Source organism: Tachyglossus aculeatus, assembly GCF_015852505.1.
Source record: "Tachyglossus aculeatus isolate mTacAcu1 chromosome 12 unlocalized genomic scaffold, mTacAcu1.pri SUPER_6_unloc_1, whole genome shotgun sequence".
In the NCBI taxonomy this organism is placed as follows: Eukaryota; Metazoa; Chordata; class Mammalia; order Monotremata; family Tachyglossidae; genus Tachyglossus; species Tachyglossus aculeatus.
Window position 1 is genome coordinate 22,338,503 of NW_024044828.1, and position 20,156 is coordinate 22,358,658.

The following is a 20,156-nucleotide window of genomic DNA, read 5'->3' on the forward strand; positions in this document are numbered from 1 at the left end:
AGCATTCGATAAATACAAGGGCAACAACAACCCCTTCTTGGTTGGGGTTAGACGAAGGTTAAGGCTTAGGAAGTTCCAAAATTTATGCAGCAGACACGCAACTTTATAGCTCTCCATCACCTTGCCCCCTCCTACCTCACCTCCCTTCTCTCCTCTACGACCCAGCCCGCACACTTCAATCCTCTGGTGCTAACCTTCTCACCGTGCCTCATTCTCGCCTGTCTCGCTGCTGACCCCTGGCCCACAACCCTCCCTCCTCAAATCCACCAGGCAATTACTCTCCTCCCCTTCGAAGCTTTATTGAAGGCAAATCTCCTTCCATAGGCCTTCCCAGACTAAGCCCCCTTTTCCTCAACTCCCACTCCCTTCCGCATTCATTCATTCAATCGTATTTACTGAACACTGTGTGCAGAGCACTGTACTAAGCACTTAGAAAGTACAATTCATCAATAAAGAGAGACTACCCCTGCCCACACCGGGCTTGCATCACCCTGACTCGCCCCCTTTACTCTTCCCCCGTCTCCCCATTTCACAGCACTTATGTATATATCTGCAATTTTATTTATCCATATTGACATCTCTCCCCCGACCCTAGACCGTGAGCTCGTTGTGAGCAGAGATTGTCTCTCTTTATTGCTGTATTGTACTTTCCCAGGCGCTCAGTACAGTGCTCAGCACACAGCAAGCGCTCAATACAATTGAATGAATTAATGAACTGGCCCCAGGCAGCATGGTCCCGGAGCGTGGCTTAGTGGAAAGAGCATGGGCTTTAGAGTCAGAGGTCATGGGTTCAAATCCCTACTCTGCCACTTGTCAGCTGTGTGACTTTGGGCAAGTCACTTAACTTCTCTGGGCCTCAGTTACCTCATCTGTAAAGTGGGGATGAAGACTGTGAGCCCCACGTGGGACAACTTGTTCACCTTGTAACCTCCCCAGCGCTTAGAACAGTGCTTTGTACAAGTAAGCGCTTAATAAATGCTATTAAAAAAACCTCAGGCTTAACAAGGGTCATAGACTACTTCTACCCAGCGAGTCCGTGGAAAAGGCACACAAACAGCCCACAAGAGAGTACAGACATTTGAAATTTCGGCCTTTAATAGTACGGGGTCGTGTCCGGTTGTCTGCAGGGTCCCGGCTTAGAAGTGGGGGCGATCCGGCGGGGGCAGGGCTGGGCTGGGGGCCCCAGGGTGCGGGCTCAGAGAACGGTGCGCGGCTGCTGGGTCATGAGCACCCCGAAGCGCTTCTTGACGGTGATACGGTGGCGGGAGTACTTGTCGTCCGGGGAGAAGCGGGCAGGGTGCGCCGAGCAGGTCTGCTGGCCCGCGGGGTCCAGTTTCTTGGAGTTAGAGGGGGGGGGGGGGGGGGTGTCCAATGTGAGAGCAGGAGCCTCCGGCCACCTGCCCGGCCCAGCCCGCACCCTCTGCTCCTCTGCTGCTAATCTCCTCACGGGGCCTCGTTCTCACCTGTCCCGCCGTCGACCCCCGGCCCACATTATCCCCCAGGCCTGGAATGCCCTCCCGCGGCCCATCCGCCAAGCTAGCTCTCTTCCTCCCTTCAAGGCCCTACTGAGAGCTCACCTCCTCCAGGAAGCCTTCCCAGACTGAGCCCCCTCCTTCCTCTCCCCCTCGCCCCCCTCTCCATCCCCCCGTCTTACCTCCTTCCCTTCCCCACAGCACCTGTATATATGTTTGTACATATTTATTACTTTATTTATTTTACTTGTACATATCTATTGTATTTATTTTATTACTATGTTTGGTTTTGTTCTCTGTCTCCCCCTTCTAGACTGTGAGCCCACTGATGGGTAGGGCCTGTCTCTCTATGTTGCCACCTTGTACTTCCCAAGCGCTTGGTACAGCGCTCTGCACACAGTAAGCGCTCAATAAATACGATTGACTGACCCCCCCCGTCTTACCTCCTTCCCTTCCCCACAGCACCTGTATATATGTTTGTACATATTTATTACTCTACTTAGTTATTTTACTTGTACATATCTATTTATTTTATTCTGTTAATATGTTTGGTTTTGTTCTCTGTCTCCCCCTTCAAGACTGTGAGCCCACTGTTGGGTAGGGACTGTCTCTAGATGTTGCCAACTTGGACTTCCCAAGCGCTTAGTACAGTGCTCTGCACACGGTAAGCGCTCAGTAAATACGATTGATTGATTGATTGACTTCTGTGCTCTGTTACGCCCGCCGGGCCCCTTGCCTCGGCCTCCCTCCTCACCTTCAGGGTGTAGACCCGATCTCCCTTCTCGTTAAGGTAAAACTGCAGGAACATGGCTCCTTCGCCCTCGGGCTCCGGCTCCCGCAGTGACGGCGGCAGCGGGTCCCCCACGTGTAAGCCTGTCCGCCCCGCCCCGCTCAGGCACTTCCGGGAGTGTGCCCCGCCCCCATACGTCACTTCCTGTGGGCCGCCCCGCAGCATCCCGGGAATTGTAGTCCTCGTCCCTCCGGCCCCTGCCCGCCGAGAGGGGGCGCGCCGCCTCGCCGAGCCCCTCGCTTATCTCAATCAATCAATCGTATTTATTGAGCGCTGACTGTGTGCAGAGCACTGTACTGAGCGCTTGGGAAGTACAAGTTGGCAACATATAGCGAGGGTCCCTAACCAACAGTGGGCTCACAGTCTAGAAGGGGGAGACAGAGAACAAAACATATTAACGAAATAAAATAAATGGAATAAATATGTACAAGTAAAATAAATAGAGTAATAAATCTGTACGACCATATATACAGGTGGTGTGGGGAGGGGAAGGAGGTAAGGCGGGGGGGGATGGGGAGGGGGAGAGGAAGGAGGGGGCTCAGTCTGGGAAGGAAGCCTGGAGGAGGTGAGCTCTCAGTAGGGCTTTGAAGGGAAGAAGAGAGCTTCCACCGCCCTCACCCCTCCCAGGACTCCACCCGAGGGCGGGATGGGAGGTAGGCTTGGCACTCCACTCTGGCCTGGCCCACATGAACTGCCTGTCCCTCCCTCCTGACCCCCGTGAATTGTCACCCTCCCTGTCCCCACCCTCCGCCTGGTCCCCATGGACTATTCCCCTCTCCACCCTTTCCTCAGCACCCATGAACTGTCCTTTCCCTCTGGTCTCCATGGATTGTCACCCTCTCCGCCTCCCCCCTACCCTCCTGGTCCCCATGGGCTGTCCCACCCCACTCTCCCCCCACCCCTGTCCCCATGGACCGTTCCCCCCCCAACCCCCCCGCCCCGCCGATTGATTCTGTTTTGATTCAATCTCCCCCTTCTTCCCACTGTTGCCCCGGACCCCTGCGTGGCTGCTCCTGGGATCGGGAGCCCTTTCTCTGTGCTAAACTGGAGCCCAGCAGCGCCGCGTCGTTGGCGGCCAAGGCCAAGGAGACAGAACGGGATGGAGGTGAGGGTCGGGTGGAAAAATTTTCAGATATTCCGCTCCCACCCTCCCCCGCCCCGGAGAGAGGTGTGGGTGGGCTGGGCTGGGACAGGAGCAGAGAGGGTCCCGCAGCAACTGCCTGCTCTGAGCATCTGTGAACTGGGACAGGGCTCTGCACGGCAGATAATAGTAATAATAATAATAATGATAATAATAATATTAATAATTATGGCATTTGTTAAGTGCTTCCTATGTGCCAGGCACTGTTCTAAGAGCTGGGGTAGATCTGACCCTAAAGGACTCAGGGTCCTTCTGGAGACAGGATGCAGACTGTAAACTTATTACTAATATTATTATTATTATTATTATATAATATACATATTATTATTCCCTGTGAGCAGGAAACGTGTCTACCAATTCTAGTATACTGTGCTCTCCCAGGTGCTCAGTGCCATGCTCTGCACACGGTGAGCACTCAGTAAATACGATCGACTGATGGAGGGTAGGGCACCAAAACTCCAGACTTTCTCTTCCACTCCAAGAGTAGCTAGAAACTAGATGAGGGAGCAGCCAAGCTGAAAAATCTTCCCTTTCCCCCCTTCTTCCCGGAATTCCAGGGTCACCTCCCTCTCAGCCTATGTCCTGAGGGTGGCCAGAGCCATACAGGCTGGTTGGACGGGGCCACTGACCTCTGCCAGGAACCTGATGTTCAAGTCCCCCCACCCCCCTCCCGACCCTTCTACCCACTTTCTCTGCAGGCTTGGTTGGGCAGAAGATGGCCACGAAGCTCAGCTGCACCCCCTGTCCTGCCCTCCCCGACACCCTGATCCCACCGGCTCAGCCCCCCTGGAAGCCCCTCACTATGTTCCCGCTGGCCAGTCCCCTGCTTCAACCTGTTTTTCCTGGAATGATGCTGCTTCCAGGGCACAGGGCGGCAGCAGGAGTTTCTGCCCCTGGAAGAGTCGTCTTCAAGGTCCAGGCGGATGGGCATCCAGAGGAAGCCCTACACACTCAGACATTCGTCCTCACCCAGACCACCCTGAACTGCGTCACGCCAGGACCCCACGCTCTCCCAAACCCGGAGGGGATTCCTCCCCACTTCCCGGCTCCTTCCAATGTCAAGACCACCATGCTGCTGGCAAAGGCTCCCCCGGCCCCCCTCCCCCGTTCCGTTCCCCAGAACCAAGCCTGGGCAGCAGAGAGGGGTCCCAGGGGGTGGGGCCTGCCCTCAGGCCCCCCCAACCCCAGGACTGAACTGGGCAACTTGTCCTGCACCTCCAAGGGTGTCTATGAGAACTTCCGCCGCTGGCAGCACTACAAGATCCTGGCGCGGATGTACCTGCCCTGCAGCCCCGACACCGAAGCCCTCGCCTGCTTCCTTATGTGAGCTGAGCCAGGAGAGGGGAGTGGGGCTGGGCGGGCCCGGACCTCTGGCAGGGAGAATGGAAGGCAAGGGGAGCGGTTCTGGGCGCCTGTCATGTGCAGAGCCCTGTACTGGGCATCTACCGGGTGCAGAGTACTCTACTGGATGTCGGTTATGTGCAGGGCAGTCTATGGGGTGCTCTGAAGCATTCAGCTGTGGTAGAAGATGCAGTCCCCACCCTCGATTTGCTCTCACACTATAACTGTTTGCAGCCCAGTGCTGCGTTCGCTGGCCCGGCTGAAGCCAACCATGACCATAGAGGAGGCTCTGGCCCGGGCTGTGCAGGAGTGGGAGCGAAACAGCAATTTTGAGCGCATGATCTTCTATGAGATGGGCGAGAAGTGAGTGCTCCCACCCACCACTCTGCCACTGGTGGAGAAGTGAGTCTGTCTGCCACTCCCCCCTCTCCCCACTCCCTTCCGCTTCCCTCCCACTCCCCATCATGTCCCTGCTGCCCCGTGGGGTCCAGGCTCCCTCTTGGCTGGGGGATAGAAAGCCAGGAATGGCACTGTCTCCCCCAGCTCTGGGCTGCTCCGGGGCAGGGGGCAGGGGGCCGTGGAGACGTACCCCCCACCACCTCCCCCCTAGGTTCATGGAGTTTGAGGCCGAGGAGGAGATGCAGAGGATGCAGCTGTCGGGTGGCTGTCTGTATCCAATCCTCCAAGCTTTCCCGAAGGTTGACCCCTCAGGACTTCCGGATCCTGACGCCTGCCAACAACAAGGTACCAGCCGCTAGTGGGCTTGGAGCCATAGGTAAATGGGGAGCTGGAACAACCCCTCCGGGGCAGGATCCTGTTGATGACTCCCTCTCTTGGCAAACCCGGCTCCTTTGCGCTGGGGATGCTGACACCAAGAATGAGGAGGGGATGAGGAGGAAGAGAAAGAGGAGGAGGAGTGCGACCGGGACTGCGGCCCCCTGGCCCTTGTGAACTCTGGGCCCCAAAATGGCACCCATGATCCTTCATCTCCACCCCATGTCCTTGAGCCCTGCTGTGACCTGGGCTACCTGGAGCTCAGCTAGGCCTCAATCGTCAGCCTGAGCCCTGCCATGGCCCACCCAGCCCAGGACTATGTCATCAGCAGGGGCACAGGGATCCTTGGAGGAACCATGCTCTGGTCACCCCACTGGACACCCACCCTCATAGACAGGGATAGACTATCCAACATCCCTGACACTCACTTCTCCATCTCTGACTCTCCCTCCAGTGACCCAGTAAGGACTACCCAGAGACCCTGACTTTCCCGGCTCCATCCCTGACTCTCTAACAAATGACCCACAGCTGAGTTTGCACCCCCTGAGCAGTTAGGGACTCATCCCAGCTCCACCCTCTCACCCGCATCTGTCTAGACAGCAGAGTCCTGATGCTTCCAGTCTTTCCCTGTCCAGAGAGACTGCTCCATACCCCAGACCATCTTGGCTGCCCTGCTCTGCGCTGCTTGGGAAGCTCCTCCATCTCCTGCTTCCAAAGGGGGTCGGCGATGAGGGATTGGGTTGTGGGAATCCATCTTGGCTAGACACTCCTGGCCCTCACTCTGCCTTTCTTTCCCCTCCTTCCCAGTTTGCACCCCGCCAAAGGTGGCTTTCCAGATCCACCACCAGCACCACGCCCACCAGGGGCCCCTGCCCCCGCCTTTACCCCAGGAGAGCCCTCAGGAGGCCGTGACGCAGTGCGCTGACGTCATGGCGGGCCTGACGGGAGCTCGGCAGGGCACAGCCCTGGGTCAGTGGCAGGAAAAGCCAGAGGAGGCGGAGGAGGCGGAGAAGGTGGAGGAGGAGGTGGAGAAGGTGAAGGAGGTGGTGGAGATTGAAGAAGTGGAGGAGGCAGAGCAGGCAGAGGAGGCGGAGGAGTCAGCTGAGGAGGAGGAGGTGGAGGAGTCAGCTGAGGAGGAGGAGGTGGAAGAAGTGGAGGAAGTGGAAGAGATGGCGGAGTCAGAAGAGTCGGAGGAGGGGGCGGAGGAGGCCAAGGAAGAGGTCTATCTGGACCCTGGACTGTTGCGCTACATGGAGGAGCTTTGCACCCAGGATGCCTTTGTCTCCAAGGTGAGCCGGACACTGAGGCGTCTCGGCCTGCCAGAGACTCAACTCCTGGTTGGGATTTAGGACCAAAATGAAAACAACAGAGGCACCCCATAAGCCCCCATTCTTGGTCAGTCCGGTGACTTCCCTGTTACGATGATGCGGTTTCCAGGCACCCTGCCAAGCTGACCCTGCGCCCCCTGTTGGCAGCCTGATGAGACAGCCCCAAGACCCACTGGCTTCAGGCTGAATGCCGGGGTCCCGTGGGGGCAGGGGGTAGGTCGCGGGTTCTGGAGCCGGAGACCCAGACAACTGGCAGGGGTGGGATGAGGAGGGTCTTGACCCCGGGACCTAATCTCTCCCCCACACCCCGACCTTGCCCCAGGTGGAGGCTGTGATCCACCCCCGTTTCCTGGCAGAGGTGCTGTCCCCCGAACTCCAGCGAGACCCTCTGGCCCTGAGTGAGGAGCTGGAGCAGGAGGAGGGGCTGACCCCCGCCCAGGTGCCTTCAGCGGGGGAAGGGGAGCCCGGGGGGTGGGGGGCGGCCCGTCAAGAGGGAACAATCCCAGCCCTCGACGCCTGGAGCGGAGAGGGGGGACGGGCGAGTGGGGTGCTGGGAGGTTAGTGGGGAGCTTAGGGGCATGTCGGAAGGGAGAAGGGAGGAGAATCTGCAAGCGCGGAGGGGAAGAGGGGGTGAGGACTGGGGACAGGGTAGCAGGGGAAGGTTTGGGGAGGCCCGAGGGAGGGATAAAGGGACTGAGGTGTCAAGACTGGAGGAGAGGAGATAAAGAGCCTGATGCTCCCACTTCTTCCTCTCCCCTCTCCCTCAGCTGGTGCAGAAGCGGTTCCTGGCCCTGCGGGAGGAGGGGGGTGGAGCAGGAGCCCTCCAGCTGCAGGGAGATGTCCAATTCCAGCCCCTCCTCTGAGGAGGAGGAGGTGGGGGAGGAGGAGGAGGAAGAAGAGGAAGAGAAGGTGTGGGGTCCACCCTGGAGGGGCAAGTCAACATCTCTGGGCAAACAGGGGAGGGGGTTGGGATGGATGGGGCCCAGCCAGGGATTCGAGCAGACAGGGGCAGGAGTCCCTAGGGGGGTCAGGAGGGGTGGGACCCCCGGACTAAGCGTCAATCCCTGGGACCCTCAGCAGGTGTCCCGGGCCCCAAGGGTGGGGAGTAGGGGACCCAACCCCCACCCTGAGATGGCCGGATCACCCGCCAGGAAGGGGCCCTCCCTATCCCCTCCCTCTGGGATGGAGACCAGGATTCTGAGTCCTCTATCCTGGGGGCAGGGTCCAACCCTATCTGGTGCCCCCCGAGAAGGCCCTGGGGCTTGGGAACATCAGTGCAGAGACCATCGGGGCTCCAAGGAGGAGAGGGTGACCCTCAGCCTGAGGAGGGAAGGGGGATGGGAATGGCCCACCCAGTCCACACCATCGGAGGAAGGACCCAGCCCTCCTGGGGCCCGAGCGGGCAGACAGGTATTCCAGGCGGCTCTTCCGGAGGCCAGCTCCGAGGCACAGGATCACTCTGAGCTCGTCAAAGGCAAAGATGGTGACTTCCTCCGAGAGTCCAGCAGTGCCCTCTCCCCGGCCTGCGGCTCCTCCAATCCCCAGGTCGGGCCTCCGGTGGGGCCGAAGGGAGTGGAGGGCGACAAAGACTCAGACATGACTGTCTTCTCCTTCCTGCTAGCAGCCAAGCTCAGCCTCTCTCCCCGGGGCCCCGCCTCCGGGTCCAGCATCGGGAACCCCTCCCCGAGGGGACCCCCACACTCCCTAGACACGTGGTCCCATCCCACGGAAACCCCGGGCCTAAGTGCCCGCAAGAGATGCCGAGACGGCAACGGCCCCGGGCGGCGGAGGAAACGGCGGAGAGGCCTATAGCGGGGCTGGGGGGAACCGGTCCCCTCCTCCCCGTTTTCCCACTGCAGTCTTATTTCACCTTCCGCTCCCCCCAAGTTAATCGCTGCTCTCCGCTGGCTCGCTGAAGGGTTGGGAGAGGCCCCTCATTGGCCGGATGCGGGATGAGCCATGCAGGAGGTGGTGCCTCGGGTGTTGATGAAATAAAGATATTTCTCACTAGAGTAGGCCTCATCAGCCTCCACCAGAAGGATATAGTGTCTGAGGTGCGGGGGTCCAGGCAGGAGCTGGGATGTCCTCATGTTTCCCACCGGCAGCCGGAGCCAGACCCAAGTGTCCTGCAGGCGGCCTGCCTGTGCAGTCGCCCCGGCCCCGGCGGTGGGAGCAGGCCGGCTCTGAGATCCATTTTCACTTCCTTGCCCATCTTCTCAGATCAAGCCGTTCTTCCCTCTGCCTCTGCACTTGTGATCTGCCTTCTGTAAACCGGCTCAGTCACCTGAAAGTGCCTCTCTTCTGACCGCCATCCTTCCTGTGCAGGGCAGTGAGTCTTCCCAGACAGTCTCGCAGCAGGGGGCTAGTTAGGGCAGGGATAGAGAGAGTTTTGGGAAATAGGGCCCCAGAAGGAACGAGTGATGGGTGAAGGTGTTTCCATGTAGAAGGGAAGGCAGAGAGCTGTCCAGGGACACATTTCTCACTCCATTCCCCAGAGCACCCCCTACCCACCATCTCCGGGGGCTGAGCAGGAGCAGTTTGTCCATCTGGAAGCAGGGGGATGGTTGGGATGAACTTTAGAGAGCTCAGTCCCCTCGGACCCCAGCCAGGTTCTTGCACAGATGCATTGCCCACTGTAGAGTTTCCAGTTTTTAACTGATAGAGATATAGATTTATATTTATATACAAAATACTTTTTTACAAAAAACAAACAAAATCAACTTAAAAAACAAACGGAGGGCAAGGGCCATGACCCTGAGTCTGGGGGCTTGAGCGAGCTGGGCGCAGGAGATGTGGAGGGTAGGCGTCTCCTCAGTCACTCTTTGGCTTTGATGGGGTCACAGTCCCTTGAGCCAGGGGCCCATGGCCGCAGGCTGGGGCCGGGATGGGAGGTGCAGCCTGGGCTGGGCGGGGCGGATGCAGGTAGGTGCTGAAGAGCCTCCCATAGAGCGGGTCACGCAGGGAGAAATTTTGAAATTGGTCTGGGGATGAGATCGAGGGAGGGAGAGTCAGAAGAGGAAGAAGGGAGGGCAAGAGGGAGAAGGAGAAAGCGGGAAGAGAGAGAGAGGGAAGGAAGAAGGAAAGAAAAGGAGGAGTTGATAAGAGGAACCTCCACCTCTTCCTTCCCCAGATCAGGGGAGAATCCAGGCTGCCACTTCCCAGCCTCCTCCTCTCCTTGGGCCCAGTCATCCTGACCCTCAAACACCCCCCAACCCCCTCGCCCCCAAATTCCCTGGGCTGTCCCTGGAGTGGGGGAGACTCACCCAGAGAGAGGCCAGGTGCAGGTGCCGGTGCAGAGGCAGGTGCCGGGGGAGGAGCCGTTGTAGGTGCAGGTGTCAGGGGCGGGGCGGGGGTGGGGGCGAGCTGGCAGAGCTCGGCGTGGAGGGCCGTGGCCGCGGACGGCGGGGAGCCCAGTAGCAGATGCAGGATCGCCCCAAACCCACGAGCGTACAGGCGGCGACCAAGTACCCCAGGGTGCTCTTCGGCAAAGAGCTGGGGGGCAGGAGGGGCCTTCAGGTCCGGGATCCTGGTCCAGCTGCCCCAACCTAGCACTTCCCGGGCCCACCCTGCTCCCTTCAGCTGCTCCTGCCTGGGCAATGGAGCCTTCTCCTCTGTAGACTAGAGGCATCAAGGCCCCTCCTTCTGTGTGACTTCAGAGCATCTTACAAGTCTGGTCCCTTCACACTTAACTCCTTTCCGGGGGTGGGGAGGGGAAACCGAGTCCCAAGAATAGGGGAGGGGAGGGGAGCTGGCTTCCCAGCCCCTAGGCCCGGATGGGTGTGAGGGTGGAGTGGGGGGCCGGAGCCGCAGCCTGCGGTACCTCGAAGGCCAGGCGGGTGAGTTCCTCCAGGCGCCGCCCCGCACCGTCCAGGGCGGTGAGGGCCAGGGCCACATCACGGAAATCCACACAGCCATCAGCATCCTGCAGGGCCCAGAGAGAGAAAGGGTGGGCGGTCGTCAGGGGAGGGAGAGCAGGGAGGACGCTGACTCTCCAGCTCCGAGTCTACTCCCCAGGGGACGGGCCCAGTTGACCATCTTGTGTTGGCTGGGGTCACCTTGAGGCCTAGTTCTTGCTCGCTAAATCCTCTAGTAGTCTCCTTCTCCAGCTAGGTTTGGCCACCTCACCTCCCTCCCAGGTTGTGCTGACACCTCCGCCCTCTGGGGTAGCTGCCCAGCTGGGGCCTCTGGTCACCCTGGCGTGACCCGGGAGAGGGAGTGGGACCCAGGCCTCCCCAGTGCCCTCGTTCCCCCGGTCCCCTACCTGCTGAAAGAAGCTGAAAGCGCCAGCGACTGTGTGTGGGTCCGAGAGCTGCAGCTGCTGGGCAAACTCCTCACGACTGACCATGCGGCTGCTGCCTGGCTCTGCCCCAGCATCTACCCTGCCAGGGGACAGCCTGCAGCAGGGGCAGGGAGTCCGGGGTCATGGGGTCAGAGGTCAGTTCCCTTGATCCCTGAGGCCGATCAGTAACCCTGACTGGACCACTCCCCAGCCCCTCTGTGTCCCTCCCTCTGCCCAGATTTTCTTCTAGTCTCCCTTTCTGTCTTCAACTGAGTCACCCAGACTTGGGCTCTCCCTCTGCTCCTCTACTCCCCTCCCAGGCCCCCAGCCCTGGCTCCCATGCACGAGCCCTGGGCCCCTCTCCCCTTAGCCCCCACAGCCCCCATGGCCCCTCACTGACCCGGCTCTCCTGAGCACCTTTTCCAGCTCCCAGAGCCGTGGCTCCAGTGCCACCTTCAGCTGCCCCACCACAGTGACCGGAAGATTCCCTATAAACTCACATTCCGTGGCTGGGATGCCCAGGGCCCTGGCAGGGGGAGGGATGGGGGTGCTCAGTGAGCAGCCCATGACACCCCCACACTCTCCGGGACCCCAGGTCCTCACTCACCGATCTCCAGACCGCCCCCCCAGCCCCAGGCCTCTGGTCCCTCCGCCTCCACCCTCCGGCCTAGGTGTGGTCAGTTGCAAGGGCTCGGCACACTCACTGGGCCATGACCCGCTGGACATTGCTGGCGTACAGGGTAGGGTTTGCACTCTCCTCGGGGCTCGGCTGATACACGGGGAGGAACTGGAACAGGATTACCCATCCATATCAGAGCCTTGATCCCAGCTCCAACCGAGTCAGAGTCCTGATCCTGTCCCTCTCACCACCCAGAGCCCTGATCCCATCACTCCCACCCTGCAGGCAGATCTCTCATCCCACTCTCCCACCCCCCAGTTAAAGCCCTGATCCTGCCCCTCCAACCCCCAAGTCAGAGCCCAGATCCCACCCCCAAGTCAGAGCCCTGATCCGGGGCCTCCCTCGCCACCAGTTTTCCCCTCTCCCAGCCGTCCAGGGTCTCACCTCAACTTCCACGATGCTGCAAGGCTGTGAAGCCGTGAGCCAGAGCACCTTGAGCCTGAGGGAGAAGCAGGGGATCACGTCAGTCCGGGGTCAGGGCACCCCTGACCCGCTTGGGGAATGGGGAAGATCCCAGGGGGAGATAGTGTTTCCTTTGCCCAGTGGTCACACTCAGCCCCAGTCAGGCCCTAGCCTGGGCCTCTGCTGGCCCTGCCCCTAGAATCTGGTAGGGAATGGGAGAGGCATGGGCAAGGGACTGGAAATGAGCCTCCTGAACGAGGAGGGGACTTTGGGAGGCAGACACTGGGTGAAAAGGTCCAAGGGAAAGGATTCTTTAGTCCAGAGAAGAGACGGCTGAGAGTCGAGGTCTGAGAAGAAATCGCCACTTAAGTCAGGACTCGAGTTTCAGCAGGAGAGACCGAGGGCAGATAGCAGGAAGGACTTCCACACAGGGAAGGAGGAAGGGGTGTGAGACAGGGTGGAGGGGGGGTTGTGAGATCACCTTCCTGAGCTGAGGAGGAGGGGAAGGGAATAGGTCAGCTTGTCCAGGGACAGGGGGTGGACAGGTTGACCTCCACCTGTGACCCTGCCCCACCCACCCTGAGGGTGTCTGTAGGACTCACACTCCGGGGCCTCTCCATGCCCAGCTGGTGGTGTCCTGGAGAGAAGCAGAAATGGGCGAGGCTCACCCTCTCCCTAGAGACCCGCCCCACAGCTCTCCCCTCCCGGCCCTCACCCAACTGGAACTCACCACACTGTTGGGGTAGCGGATCAGAACTGGCTGCACCGGGACCCCCGCGATGAAGGCTCCTGCATGCCCCCGTCCCCCCACCCCCCCAGGGAGAGGTTAGCTGAGGGGGACAGACAGGGGACTGGCTGCCTCCCCACCCCTACGCCCCCACCTCTTTCCCAACCCACTCTCTCCTGGTGGTGGTGTTGGGGGTCTCTACCCCCATTTGGTTGCTCTCAGCAAGAGCCCTCTGGACCACACTCCTACCTGGTTTGAATTTGAGGAGAGCCTGTTTGTTAGAGCAGGTGCCCTCGGGGAAGAACAGCACCTGGAAGGCCAAATGGTGGGGCCATGAGGGGGACCCCTTGACGGGCCTGGGAACCAATGGGCTGGACAAAGTGACCCTCCTCAACTCTCTTCCATGGGACCTGGGCCTATGGGTGCAGGGGAAATCCTGTGAGATCGACCCTCACCTGGGGCCACCTGCCTCCTGAGGTCGCCCGCCGCCGCACTTCCTCCACCACGTTGCGGCGAGAGGCGGGGTCGTGGCGGTTCACCAAAATGGCCTGGTTGAAGCGGAGAAGCGCTGGAGGGGAGGGGACGGCGGGAGGGTCGGTCAGCTCGGGGCCTGAGGCCTCCCCTTCTCATTCTCCTCCTATCCTCCCCCCCTCCATTTTCCACATCTCTCCCTTTCCTCCCCACCCCGGCGCCCCCCACCTGGCCCCTCCCGGCCCGATCGCTGCCCCCTTCCTCTCCACCCAGCCGGACCTCCGATGACCGGCACGGAGAGGTTCTCCGCCCGGGACACGACCTTGGGCAGGTCGCAGGGCAGCAACACGATGGGGTCGAAAAAGGTGGAGTGGGGGGCGGCCACGAGGACGGGGGCCTGGAGGCGGGAGGCGCGCCGGCCCCGCACCCGGATCCGCAGGAAGCCCAGCAGGAAGAAGAGCAGCCGGCTCAGGCCCAGGACGCCGCCGTGGCACAGCGTCCTGTTGGGATGGGCGGCGGGGTCAAGGACGCGGTCCCCGGTGCCTCCCCTCCCGCACCCGCGGGCCCCCACCCGCCCACGCTCTCTCTGTCTGTCTCTCTGTGCCCCTGTGTGTCTGCGGGGCGAGGCGGGGTGGGCTTGGGGGTGCCCTCACCTCCTCCACCCGGTGACGGGCTCCCGGCGCAGCTGGTCCTCGGAGAGCCCCGCCACCTGCAGCCGGGCGAAGGGCCACAGCAGGAACAGGACGAGGAAGGCCAGGAGCACGCGGACCGGGGCCAGTAGCGCCCCCAGAAGGCAGAACTGGGCACAGGGGAGGCCAAGGTCAGGGCTCCGGCCAAGGCCCCGCGGCCAAGGGGCGGGCCAGGGGCGGGCCGATGGAGATGCGAGCAGCGGGGGATGGAGGAGGGTTCCCGGGCTCTTTCTCTGCGGGCCTGGAACGAGGCACGCGCGCGCACATTCGTTCGTTCATTCATTCAATCGTATTTATTGAGCGCTGACTGTGTGCACAGCACTGGACCAAACGCTCGGGAAGTACAAATCGGCAACGCATAGAGACGGTCCCTACCCAACAACGGGCTCACAGTCTAGAAGGGGGAGACAGACAACAAAACAAAACAAGTAGCCAGGTGTCAAAGCCATCAGAATAAATAGAATTATAGCTATATACACCGCCCCCCCGACACACCCACACACACATAGAGTCACACGTGCACGCGCACGGGCACACACACACATAAACACACACGCACAAGACCCTGGAGTGTTCGCCAGTAACCAGGGTGAGGAGCGGAAGAGGGAAAACAGGACAGGGTGGGGCGGGACTGCCAGAAGCCCGGATACTGGGTCGCGTCCGGCCCCAAGGAGACCGCGGATAAACAAGGGGGAGCAGAGACGGGGGAGGGGGCCATCCCATGCCCTCTCGGCCCCTCCTCTTCCCGCCCCTTTCCCTCCCTTCTCCCGCCCCCCCCCCCCCCCCACGCCCTTACCGCGTCCAGGCCCTGCGGATGCTGCAATGCAGGACGAGGTGGGGGCGAGGGGGCGTGGAGGGGCATGAGCCCGGCAGGCGGGGATGAAGCCTCCAGCCCCCGCAGCCCCCGCAGCCCCCCGCCACCGCCCCCAGCCCCCTCCTCGAGTTCGGTCGGTGGCCCCCAGCCGTCCCTTCCCACCCCGGGCTTTCTGCCTCCTCCTCCACACCTCCCCCGTCTCTCCTCGTTTGCTCTGTCAGACCACCTCCTCAAATCCCAGGGCCGGCCCAGTATCCCGGAGCCCCCTCCCCGGGCCCCAGGCCTCACCTTGATCCTCTGCAGGCGGGAGAGACGGAGCTCGTGCACGAAGGGGTTGGGGGCCGGGAGGGGGCTGGGGGAGAGATCGGAGGGGGCCCAGGGGCCCGGGTTCCCCCGGCTCATGGCAGCGGCGGCGGCCCCGGGCCCGGCTCTGCGGAGCGGCTGCGGCGGGCTCTGGCCCCGGGCCCGGCCTGATGCTGAGGAGGAGGAGGAGGAGGAGGAGGAGGAGGAAAGGAGGAGGAGAAGAAGGGGACCTGGGGCGGGGCTTCCTACCTTCCGAACCCAAGACCCCGCCCCCCGCCCCCCCAGCCTGGACTCCCCGGATGCTCCCCCCGCCCCCCCCCGCCCTCCCATCTCGCACCCTCCTTCTCCGCTTCCCACCGGCCCCACCTCCGCGCCCCCCACCCCCAGCTCCAGATGGCAGGAAAAAAGCGACCCGACCTCTCCTAGACCTCAGACGTCCGGCCCCCAGCCCCCAGCTTGAAGTCACCCCCCATGTCTTTGCCCCCACGGCGTGGGGAGGAACGGAGGGCATGGACGGGGGGGGGGGAGCGCTAGATAGACTTGGGGGTCCCAGATAGGAACTATCTGGAGGGGGAGCCCTTCCCTGCACGTTCCTCCTTCATCGAAGGCTGGTTAGAGTGACCCTTTCCCAGGAGGTCTCAGACCCAGATTGCCCGATGGCTCAGCCGGGTCCCCCAGTCCCAGTTCTCAATTTTACACCGGCCCAGGGACCAGGGAACGAAAAAGAATATGGGGGTCACCTTGGAGGGGCTGGCAGAATTAGCTCTCTCCAGGAGGGGCAGCTGGGGGCCTCTGCGCTGGAGGAAGAGAGGAATTTTCCCTAGCCAATTTTACTCTCCCTCCACCAACCCCTGCGCAAACATCCGCCCCGTGTTGGGTCCCTTCCCAATTTAGAAGCTCCTCCTTCCTAGGTACTGTATGTGAGAGCCCCCCTCAAGCCACCACCGCCATCCGCGGCCTGAGCTCTAACACCTAGAGCCACCCTGTCAGCCTGGCAGCAAATCATTTGTTTGTCACCAAGAGCTCCCCACTGGGGCTCCCATATTTGGGGTCTTCCCACATCGGGAACCCTAGGATGCCCTAGCATCTCTCTCTCTCTCTCTCTCTCTCTCTCTCTCTCTCACACACACACACACACACACACACAGCACCAGGACATCATGGATAGAATGAAATGTCCAATACCCCTGACTTCCATTTCTCTCCATCCCTGACTCTTCTTCTGAAACAAAACCTTCCGTTATTGCTCTCGGAGGAGGCTCGTTGCCATCACCTCTAGCCTGGCCCAGGCACTACTCAGAAGGCTAAAACACACACACACACACACACACACACACACACACACACACACACACACACACACACACACACACACACACACCCCACACACACACAGAGACTTAGAGTCAAATCCAAATACGCACAGTACAAATCATCGCAGAAGCTTTTGCCGCAGCGCCCTCAGGTGAAGAATTGGGTTAACTGCTTCTGTAATTCATTGCCGGCCTCCTCTTTTTGACTGATACTGTGAGTGTGACTGTGTCTGGTTTCTGTGTGTCTCTGTGCAGGCTGGACCTGTGTCCCTCTCACTAGCCCACTAAATGACTCTGCTCTTTTCGTTCCTGGAGCTTTTCTCAGTGGCTTCCCGGCTCAGGCTGAGTTGCTGCGTTGAGGGAAATTCCAGGGCAGGGGGAGCCTTGAGCTGGACGGGAAGGAACCCGGAGAGGCAAAAGAGTGCAGAGAAGGTTTGGGAAAAGGGAAAAGTAAGTGAAAGTCTATAGGGAGATGGATGGGGGCGATTCCAGAGCAGGGATGCAGCAGAGCTGGGAATGTAGAGGAAACGCTGGAGGGGAAGGGGCTGGGGAGAAGGAAGGACCACTGTAGATGAGAGTGAAACTGTGAGGGGGGGGACGAGAGTCGGGGAGGATGAAGCTGACGGTGAGGGAATTCTGCCTGGTCAAGGGTGTTCGGGAGGATACAGGAGTGAGCAGGACAAGGGGGCAGCTGGAAGGCTCAGATCAGAATCAGTCAATCGATTGTACTTATTGAGCACCTGTTGTAGTAATAATAATAACGATGGCATTTATTAAGTGCTTACTATGTGCACAGCACTGTTCTAAGCACTGGGGAGGTTACGAGGTGATGAGGTTGCCCCATAAAGGGCTCACAGTCTTAATCCCCATTTTACAGATGAGGTAACTGAGGCCCAAAGAAGTTAAGTGAGTTGCCCAAAGTCACACAGCTGACAATTGGTGGAGCCGAGGTTTGAACCCATGACCTCTGATTCCAAAGCCCGTGCTCTTTCCACTGAACCACACTGCTTCTCTACTGTAGGCAGAGCACTTTACTAAGCACTTGGAAGAGAAAATAGAATTAATAGACAAGGTCATGTAATTATAACCATCCTCAGCACTTTTGTATATACATTTATTCAATCACACATTCACATTCGTTTTGATGATCCAATTTGTAGAGAACTTTAATGTTTGTGTCGGTCAGTAGATAGAATTAGGAAGAATGTGACATTTACTTGTTTTGAACTTCTAAGGCCTTAATACAGCATTGCACCCAAGGGACGCTCAAAAACTGATGCTGTCCGTACTACTACTACTACTACTACTACTTCTACTACTACTACTCTACTATCAATTAATGATACTTTTATTAAGCTCTTATTGTGCAGAGCACTGTCCTAAGCACTTGGGATACTCCGATAAAGCAGAATTGGTTGACAAGTCCCCTGCCCACAAGCCTAGAGTCTGCTGGGGTAAACAGCAAGAGGACAGATATTTGGGTACTGGTTTTTGCTACTCCCAATAAACCAGGCTAGGAGGAAAGGTGACTGGGGTTGGAGAAGGGAAGACGGGCATAAAGGTACACAGGGAAACCAATAAAACCACAGGCAGATTAGTGGCAACATGTAATGGTGGCTGGAGGGAAAGGGAGCTAGAGATCAGGCAGGCAGAAAACTGACCACACCGTAGGGGTAGCCCCTTGTTTCCAGGGCAGTCCATCCAACTGGCCTGCACGGACACGTACTGGTTGGAGTTAATGGTCATGGCAAATAGTGGGTTCCTCTCCATGGGAACTTTCCTCCTCCTGATCTTTTCCTACATCTTCATCCTGGTCAGTGTTCGGAAACGCTCTTCAGTTGGGTTGTCTAAGGCTTTCTCCACCCTGTCCGCTCACATCTCGGTGGTGGTTTTGTTCTTCGGTCCTTGTATCTTCGTCTATATCTGGCCATTTCCCAAGTTGCCCGTGGATAAGTCCCTGGCCATCGTCGATGCAATCATCACCCCTTTCCTGAATCCCATCATTTACACCTTCAGAAACAAGGACATGAAGTTGGCAATGATGAGACTGAGCGTTCATCTGGGGAGACCAGCAAAATCTGCTAGGACTAGTTGATGGTAAACAGTTTTAAGCCCTGGGCGTCTCATAGTAATCTTGCCGTGGAATATACCACTACCTGAATTGTGCCACATCAGGTCAATTCAATTAGTCCTCCAGTGTGATTTACCACTACTGAGGAGACACTAGGCCTTTTCATTCATTCATTCATTCATTCATTCATTCATTCATTCATTCATTCATTCAATCGTATTTATTGAATGCTTACTGTGTGCTGAGCACTGTACTAAGTGCTTCTAAAGTATAATTCGGCAACAGATAAAGACAATCCCTACCCAACTACAAGCTCACAGTCTATAAAGAGGAGACAGACAACAAAACAAAAGAAGTAGACAGGTATCCACAGCATCAAAATAGTAAAGAGAATTATAGAAATATACACATCATTAATAAAATAAATGGAATAATAAATATATACAAATATACACAACTGCTGTGGGGCAGGGAAGGTGGTAGAGCAGGGGGAGGAAGTAGGGATGATGTGGAGGGAAGGAGGAGCAGAGGAAAAGGGGGGCTCAGTCTGGGAAGGCCTCCTGGAGGAGGTGAGCTCTCAGTAGGGCTTTGAAGGGGGGAAGAGAGTAAGTTTGGTGGATATTAGGAGGGAGGGCATTCCAGGCCAGAGGTAGGCCGTGGGCCAGGGATCGATGGTGGGACAGGTGAGAATGAGGCACAGTGAGGAGATTAGCAGGATAGGATGAGTCACTTATGTTGCCCAAGTCACACAAGTCACTTAACTTGGGTCCAGTTGCAGCAGATTGAGGATCAAGGCAGAGCTGGCCAGGACCCTGAAAAGGGACAAGCCCCAACCGCTGGGGTGGTCCCAGGTGGCATGGTGGAGGGCATGGGGACCAGAAGGATGCAGAAATGTTTGGAGAACGGCAGGCAGGGTTTGGTCTTGCCTGGGGGAGGGGGAGCAGGCTAGCTGATGCTGGGCTTTTTCAGCTGATGCTCCTGTAGTTTGCCCTCCCAGGTTGAATCGAAGGTGCCAGCGGGAACTGAGGGCTTTCTCCATTGTCCATTCGGGGTCAAGGGCCCCTCCCTACCCGGTCCATCCATTGCCAAGACAGCAGGGACAGTGGTCCTGAGCAGCTCACCTCGGCCCCTTCCCAGCACACGGCTATATATCAGTTGCGGAAAGGAGCCAATTAGTAGGCCCGGATCTTGGTGGCTAAGGGTGGTGCCCGCAGGGCCCTGGGACTGCAGGCTGAGCCCAAGGCCCCTGGAAAGACATCTTTGAGTCCCACTACGGGTCCCAAAGGGGATGTGCTGGCAACGTGGCCTGGTGATAGTGGGGAGGGGTTGGGCAGAGGGTAGAGAGAGTAGCAGGGGGTGGTTGGAGGGTTGGAAGCTCTCAGTGGGAAACCAGTCCTTCCAGTGAGAATCCAGGGTTTGATCCCTCGGGAGAGTCTGAAGGAAAGGGGGGAGAAATTCTGCAGCAGCGCCTTGGGAAGAACCTATCTATCTGTAAGTTTTCCCTGAGACTTGAGACCTCTCTTCCTCTGGGCCATTAATCAGTCAATCACGCAAATGTCTTG

The 20,156-nt window shown here is 58.8% G+C and overlaps 3 protein-coding genes across 3 annotated transcripts; 1 reads left to right on the plus strand and 2 right to left on the minus strand.

The window, feature by feature from the left end:
* Positions 1-1,073: 1,073 nt before the first annotated feature.
* On the minus strand, positions 1,074-2,339 carry NOP10 (NOP10 ribonucleoprotein). The gene is made up of 2 exons (XM_038741457.1): positions 2,227-2,339; positions 1,074-1,336 (listed from the first exon to the last, which is right to left on the minus strand). The coding sequence occupies exons 1-2, from the start codon at positions 2,278-2,280 to the stop codon at positions 1,196-1,198; spliced, it is 195 nt and encodes a 64-aa protein (XP_038597385.1). The 5' UTR covers positions 2,281-2,339; the 3' UTR covers positions 1,074-1,195.
* Positions 2,279-7,709, plus strand: NUTM1 (NUT midline carcinoma family member 1). Its single transcript, XM_038741100.1, has 9 exons — positions 2,279-2,437; positions 3,313-3,367; positions 4,102-4,726; positions 4,979-5,107; positions 5,355-5,488; positions 6,326-6,534; positions 6,667-6,807; positions 7,169-7,285; positions 7,614-7,709. The coding sequence occupies exons 1-9, from the start codon at positions 2,279-2,281 to the stop codon at positions 7,707-7,709; spliced, it is 1,665 nt and encodes a 554-aa protein (XP_038597028.1).
* Positions 7,710-9,510: 1,801 nt separating this feature from the next.
* LPCAT4 (lysophosphatidylcholine acyltransferase 4) lies at positions 9,511-15,309 on the minus strand. The gene is made up of 14 exons (XM_038741258.1): positions 15,196-15,309; positions 14,058-14,203; positions 13,684-13,904; positions 13,389-13,501; positions 13,183-13,243; positions 12,937-12,995; positions 12,809-12,843; positions 12,189-12,243; positions 11,830-11,912; positions 11,526-11,651; positions 11,108-11,240; positions 10,667-10,768; positions 10,110-10,338; positions 9,511-9,827 (listed from the first exon to the last, which is right to left on the minus strand). Exons 1-14 carry the CDS (start codon positions 15,307-15,309, stop codon positions 9,658-9,660), a joined length of 1,647 nt encoding a protein of 548 aa, XP_038597186.1. The 3' UTR covers positions 9,511-9,657.
* Between the last annotated feature and the right edge of the window lie 4,847 nt (positions 15,310-20,156).